The sequence below is a fragment of the Athene cunicularia genome (genome assembly GCF_003259725.1).
Source record: "Athene cunicularia isolate RWA chromosome 1 unlocalized genomic scaffold, athCun1 chr1_part2, whole genome shotgun sequence".
In the NCBI taxonomy this organism is placed as follows: domain Eukaryota; kingdom Metazoa; phylum Chordata; class Aves; order Strigiformes; family Strigidae; genus Athene; species Athene cunicularia.
In genome coordinates this window covers 20,057,020-20,064,537 of record NW_020799092.1, presented here as the reverse complement: position 1 = coordinate 20,064,537, position 7,518 = coordinate 20,057,020, and the positions used below count along the sequence as shown (strand labels likewise).

At 38.2% G+C, this 7,518-nt stretch overlaps 1 protein-coding gene across 4 annotated transcripts in view; it reads right to left on the bottom strand.

Moving 5' to 3' along the window:
- Nucleotides 1-5,436, bottom strand: part of TCP11L2 (t-complex 11 like 2) — a 13,799-nt gene extending 8,363 nt beyond the window's left edge. Inside the window, exons 1-4 of one of the 4 annotated variants that reach the window (XM_026868101.1) lie at nt 5,328-5,436; nt 3,178-3,347; nt 1,778-1,913; nt 723-843 (exon numbers count right to left, since the gene is read on the bottom strand). In XM_026868101.1, coding sequence (XP_026723902.1) covers nt 723-843; nt 1,778-1,913; nt 3,178-3,313 — 393 coding nt within the window. In that variant the 5' untranslated portion in view covers nt 3,314-3,347; nt 5,328-5,436. The other 3 variants (XM_026868102.1, XM_026868104.1, XM_026868103.1) reach the window with 3 other exon arrangements.
- Between the last annotated feature and the right edge of the window lie 2,082 nt (nt 5,437-7,518).

The following is a 7,518-nucleotide window of genomic DNA, read 5'->3' as shown; positions in this document are numbered from 1 at the left end:
AAAAAAAAAAAAAAAAAAAAAAAAAAGCTTATTAATAAACCCCAAACCATTTAGAAAATACACGGAAGTAAAATTTTAATATTAACGTCAAATGTATTTAGCTACCTGACTATAACAATAAAGACATGTTAAGACTGAACATTATCTAAGGTAGCAGTAAAAAAAAGACTGTTAAAAGGATCACAGTACAGTTCTGTAGAAATGCTCAAAGCCAGTGAAACAGAAAGCATGTCAACAATGAGAGTCTTTCAGAAATGTGAGGCTGCCCTGTAAAACAAACATTTACTAACTTAAAATTCTGAAAGACTTTGTATTGTGGCAGGATTGAAGATTTTTATGTTCCCTTGTGCAATGACCATAAAATAGTCTGTTTGGGCAGGTGCAGTAATATTTAAGACTCCTGCTCATGCCCTAAGCTCACAGTATGTCACTGGAAAGAAGCTAGTAGAGATGTAAAGCTTTGAGGAAAGAGCTGACTTGCAACTAACCCTCATGCAATGAAAGCTGAGTGGACATACCACTGTGCAGATGTGGCCATATCCTTGGTTAGTATAAATACACTATAAATAGACACTGATTTACAGTTCTGAATAATCATGGTTTCATCTTAAAAGAAAGAACTTGAAGATGTTGGCTTGGCCGAGTTAGCAGACCCTTCAGCTAAGTAAGAGACTCTCAGACCTAAGCTGACAAAACAAAACTGGGACAGGGAGGAAAGTTACCTCCTTAATTTCCTCAAAGAGCTTGATAGCATGTTCATATTCTGGAGGATCTTCATTCAGTTCTGATTCCAAATGATCCCAAAATGCCTTGTGTACAATTCTTTTCACTGTGCCTGCAAAGCTGTGGAATAAGTCAATTAGATACAGAAAAGACTCCCAACCAGCTTTCACCCTTGGTAAAAGTGATTATCCCAATCACTTGTTGGGAAACACAAACCACCTCTCCAGCTACTGTGCCCAGCAACCATATCTTTCTTGGGCTGTGGATTATCAGCTCCCAAAGTGTGGTCTAGACTGATGTGTCTTTCCAAAACCACCTGTATTTTATAAAGTAATTCTGGCAATTCAGAAGTAGGTAAAAAGATACTACACTTCCTTTTTCCTTATCAAATTTTTAATCATTTGCCTTAATCTCGTATGTTATCTACTAAGCTTTCTCAAAAAATATTCTGTCATATAACCAATTAGCAGTTAAGGGACTTGTGCAATTAAACTTTTGCTTTTCAGGTAAGTTTTCTCAAAGTAAAACCGAGGGTTATTTTTACGTTAGACATGTCTGTAAGCAAGAACACTGTAGCTACCTACATTAGGGAAGTTACTTCTCACTTCCTCTGCATCTCCAGACATTTTTGCATCTCTTCTGGAGCTAACAATAGAGCTATGTTCATGATGAGCTCTATCTTCTTACCACTATGGCACCAACAATCTACTACATAGAAGGCCACCATTTCATCTTTTCCATGTGGCTTGGAACCAGACAGAACAGACAGATACTCATCTTCACTATGGGCATTCATACTGCATTAGCCTTTTAACTTCCACATACATTTAAGACAGAGCAATATGTTCCAAGCCAGTGCATCAACTCAGCTGGACTGCAACACTTGTTCCAAGCAAGATAGCTTTGACAGTGACACCTGAAGGTGCAGGATAAAAATCTGTGGCCTTCCAATGTGTTTTGGTTTGGGGATTTTTTGTTTGTTTTTTAAATCTCCTGCTCCATTCATTTCTCTTCCCAACTCCAGTGCTGCTTTTTGTAAAATTCAGGCTCTTACCTGTTCTGTGGCAAGTCTTCGTGTTTTATGCAAAAATTTGCATTTACAGCAATTTCATGAGCTAAAGTCAAGTCTGACAAATTTCTCGCAGCTGCCATCAGTTCATCAAATGTAATAACCTTGGGAGGGCTTGCTGCTGGAAGAAACAAGATCAATTCAAGACAAATATCCATAGTTGATAAGTGCAATTGAAAATATTAAAATTAATAAATTTTACTGCTTTCTAATTGGAGTCCAGTACTCTAGAAGAAACAACCTAGGATTACCAAGTCTTTATATCATCGTAAAACACTAACTCAGGAAACTCCCATCTTATCAGGGGTGTGTGTGTGGGGGTAATACCACACAAGCCTCATAACATTTTAAAGAGCAATTTCATATTTCTGCATCTTAGCTAACATATCTTTTTTCCTTTAAAACAGGATCCTGCATTCCACAGATTTCCTATTGACTGTTCTGTAAAATCCACCAGACCAAGAGCATGGACAACAACAGATACCAGATGGTCCTTGTAATTCTGAGCATATAATGGTTATATTGTAGTTTTATCGCCTGCAGAGAAGGTTCTGAATTTACTGACTTGAGAACACCCCACTTATGTCCCATAACTGATGCATCATAAATTACAGTCCCTTTTTACAAGTAAGTATTAACAACATAACAGAAACTCTACACTGGAAAGCAAGAGTAAATTCCCAAAGTTTCCTGATCCCCAAATTCTGTCATTTAGTTTAGTATTTGGGATTAAGCCTTTTAAGACTGGTAATAAAGAAAGACAAAGAGGCAGCTGCCAATTGCAGTTCCACTAACAAGCTTGTTTTAATGTAAGACTTCACTTATAGATGCTAAAAAGCATGCACGGTCTGAGAATGCTTACAGACATGAACATGGAGGACATCTTGACTAAGGCTTTATTTATCAGTACTCAAAATACCTTACTTGTGCAAACGGGTGTTTTCTGTTTGATCCTAATAATTATGAAAGGAAAAAATCTTAGATTCATTTCATGTAACTCGAGGTAATATAAATCTGTAAGTTACAGATTTAAGGGTATGGAGCAAACAGAAGAAACCCATCCCTCGCACAAAGCCGTAGCTGGTTGAGTGGGAGACTGCTACTGACGTCAAGATTAGCTCAAGATTAGGATGTCCATGGTGGCACACTTTTCTTACACTTTCTGAAGGGAAGGAGTGCACAGGGAGACCCCCACGGATACAGCTGCTGGTGGTGTTCCACACAAGGAGATGCGCTGCTTCATAGCAGAGAAAAAGCCATGCCTTTCTCTCAATACTCTTAAACAGATTCAGAATCCCAGGTTCTACCCATGACAGCAAAGAGAAACGAGAGAAGTTAGCCTTATCTGCCTATGAACAATGCAGGCAGGGCTAAAATAGGCTTACACGCTGGGGAACTGGGTTTGCTTGAAGAATCACTGTTAAAGCTTTGCCTTGAATATTCAGAGTCGCTAGAAGAAGCTGTGCTTTCAGAGAGGCGTGAAGAATCTGAATCACTGTTCTGGTCATCATTGAGAGGCATTCTGATTCACTCTAGCTGCTACAGTAAACAAGACCTAGAAAGACAAATACACTTCCCATAAAATCAACGGTTTTTTGTTTGTTTCTCAAAAATCAGATACTGAACATTATATTGTGAATGAAGAACGAGTAGCTGTCTTTCTTAAAAGGTGTTATAGAAAGGATCTGGCTTGACATGCAGAATCATACAGTTAACTACACCTGCTCTGCAAGAAAATTTGGTACCTTCTGCTGTTTCATACCTTAATAGTTATGTTAGAGACAGTCTGTAAATCAGTTGTATTTAAAATATAAGACTACCTACAGTAACCCCTGAAGTTGCTTGTTGTCCGAATTTTGAAAGTTCTCAACATCCATAAAGTCATCTCATTATGTTACCATCCCCCACCTGACTTCACCAACAAATCATGTTTAGCAATTAGCTTCCTTCCACATAATGACTGGGCTGAGTGTAACAACTCTGAAGCAAACAAAGAAGTGGCTGGAGGAGAACGGGCAAATAATTCTAAATACTACATTTCTGACAGGGTGTAGCTGAAAGTCTGGCCTGCTTCTTTAGGCGGGTCTTTGCTCAGAATCAGATCAACAATGGCATAGACCCAAAAAGTATTCCTCCAAGCAGGGAGGGTGGATGGATTTTCTGTTTTAAATCAAAGAGTAACTCTGAGCCTCTAACACTACACTCAGCATACATGACAAATAACACTGAGAAGTGTCATGCTTCATAGTGCTTCTGCCTACATCAAGAAACTGCCTCCCAGGCAGATAGTCTGCAACTGCAGAGAATTTGGACAGCTGCATAGTGCGATAGAGATGATTAATAGTTGTACGACAGGAAGTGAAAAGTATGTTCATAATCATATTAAAAATGAGAAACTGGCAGTCAGCCATAATTACTACCAAAGGAATTTGGCCCAGATACCAAAAGTAGCTGTCCATATTTGCTTACGGCCATGAAGCAGTCTGTAGTAGACTTTATGAAGAGGCCTAGCCAACGATGCTTCCTGCCAGCAAATTTAAGTGATACAACTTCATTAATGATTAAATTGAAACAACTTCAGCAGAAAAGGAATACTGCACTTTGCAACTCCTGAACTTGGAAAAAACCCCACTTTTGACAGCAAAAGGATGATCTTTGTATGTACTTATGTGAATCAACATATTGTGGGGTGAAGAGACAAAATGGAGCAAGAATGAAGATTTCTTTAGCTGGCACCTAGTTATAGCTCAGAGCATTTGAATTTTTGGGTACCAGCTCATCCTGAATAGGCCTTTATAACTTGATGAGGTAATACACTTATGAGTACTCCTCTGTTAATTGAAGTGATTAACATTTGTTAAGTGTGTGTTTACTCTTCCTCCTCTCCCAAGAGGAAAGAGGTGCATTGGAGTGTCTTATTTATGTATTTTAAGCTTTTTTATTAAAAGAATTAATCACATCAGCAAGAACACAGCAGACAGTTGATTACCTTACTGAAAAAGCCAGTAAGGGAGACTTTTGATTAGGATCTAGAGGTCATTGGTTCAAGACTTACAGTATTAGTGATGATCATTAACATTGTAACCCTTTTATTAGAACAGCAATTTTATAATTTCTAACAAGCAACTGAAAACAAGTAGATATTTAAAACAGTACTGACTAAACAAGACTGAGACTTGCAAGATAACCTAGAAAACCTAAAGGCTGGGATATTTTTGACTCAAAAGTTGTATTTAAGTTACAATGAGAAATGAATCGCTAGTTAAACATTACGCGAGAGACTAAAACCACTTATTCGATTAAGATCTGTGTGACAGATCTCAAAGATCTCACTGACTATAAATTAGTTGTTACGAGTAACCTACCTACAGAATGCACTCCAGGTTCTTATTGTGGAACCACTCACTTAAATACAGTAACCCTGCAGAGCCCGCAAGACTATTACTTTCCTGCTATTGTTTCCAGATCAGCGTCAGAACGCTGTATTTCCAGGTTTTAATCATGTATAAAATCCTTATATATAAAAATAACTAACCTCCAAAAGGTTAATGTTGCACGTGGTCCATCGAAAGAACTGATTAATGTTGTTAGAGTGTACTGGCCCAAAAGGTCTTGTAAGTCACTTGCTTAGTATGAGTGCTTCAGTCTAGGTGTTAAGAACATGGAAGAAGTTAAATGACCATTAAAACCCCCCAAATTCTCATACAGTTTGTACATCATTTCAAGAACTTCCTCTTAACTGTCATTATGATAATGGTAATAAATACTCAAATTTACAAGGTGCTCCTGACAAAAGTATTAAACCAGCCATAGAGGAAAGTCAGCATTGCCATTTTCTACCCCAATCTTGATTCCCAAGACCACCAAATCGGTAAGGTAGAAATTATAATTCTATATGCATTAAGTCCTTACATACTAGTCCCAGCAAAGGATCTTTTGTGCATTTCAAAGAGGCCCATGACATATTTTGATGTACCAAGACCATACCTGTTCCTACAATACATGCACACATAGAATTGTCAGTAAACAGCTTCAGAAGGCTTTATTTAAATAAGAAGTTTCAACAATGCAACAGGAGATGACACATTGAAAAAACACTGCAATCTTTGCCATAGTAAGGTGGCAAGGTGGCATCCTAGTAGGATGCCTCAAATGGACTGATAAGGAAGAATGGGTGTATTCTGCAGATTCAGAACATTACTAAATTCTAATTTTAAAAGATAAACAAGGCAGCAAGCACATCAAAGTAAACATATGTTAATACACAAGCAGAATTTGGATATGCCATCTACAGTTTTTAAATATATTGCCCAACAGCTAAAAAGCTTAGGAAAAAGTACACTCGTTGAGCATATCAAACAGCAGCACAAACCAAAAAAGGCATTTCTAATTAGTTACAAAAATAAACTGAGTTACTTAGTCCTCTATTTATAGTATACACTGGAAGAGCTATTTTTCCTTATGCTTTTGTAGACAGCATAGAGCTTCCTATAAATTATCAAGGGCCAAGTTCACACATAATTTTAAGTTTAGATTAATATAATCCCCAAGTAAAAATACTTTAGAAAGCCCTCTAGCCTTCCAAGATTTCTTTGTAACTCACCATCTTGAATAGACAATACCTTTTTTGTGTGTGTGTGTGTGTGTTGTTAGGCTATTGTTTTAATACATAAGTTAATATTCTACCTATTCTATTAAAGGGTCAGCCTGTGGTTACAACATGCTTTACTCCTTAAGAACAACTGATGTTTACTTTTATACTAGGTTGGATACCTTCACAGTGGGCTTCATTACACTGTTTGCTTGCTTTATTTTGCAAACTTTTAAGGATATATTCTAAATGAGAGACCAAGCTAAAAATACCTTCTAAATATACAAACCCCAAGATTCCAGTTAATTTAACAAGGAAGAACTGAATTATCATAGTCCCTGCTGCTATTTAGACAGTTTTGGATTATTCTTTTTACTAAAGATGCAATGAATACAATGAACACTGTAGATGCCTAAAGGCATCTTGCTCTTATAGTCACCTCATAACCAGACCCGGTCACTCACTTAGAACTGATCCAGATTGCAAGATCAGATTAGTTCTAGAGAGCACAAACATGCTTTTTATTTCTGAAGGCTTCCTTTAGAAGTTATTTTATGAAGCACCTGGGGAAGAAAAGGCAGTATGGAAGGTATTTTTTTCCTTCAAGATACCATCTTCAAGAAAAGTTTTTCCACAGCCCTACTTTGTTCAAATAAGTCCTTCCATCCACACACACTTTTTAAGTGCTCTGTCCAGTTTTACCAGTGAATTAACTTTGTTTATTCTACTGGGCTTACATCCTTACTATCTTCAAGCTGGCACCGACTGAATCTCATCTGGGCTCGAGTTTCCCTTTCACTGGCTCCACCTTTGCCAACACTCACGGCACAGGAGCAGAAAAGAGCCTTTGTTAAGTATTACAGAATTCCCTCACGCCTCATTTTTGACAGCTTATAGCCCACATTTCGCTCCTCTAGCTTTCTAGTTCCGCGGCTCTTCCCTTTATACACAGGCTTCTCTTGATGAAGGCTTAAAAATAATCAAAGATCAAGATGAGTACGTGTCCCCTAAGATCTGTGCGCGGGACAGCCACAGGAGTTGCCCTCACATTTAGGCAAGGCGCTGCCACCCCCCCGGGCCGTGACGAGGGCCCACAGTCCCCGAGGGGAGGCCGCGGTCACCCTTCCCGCCCCCT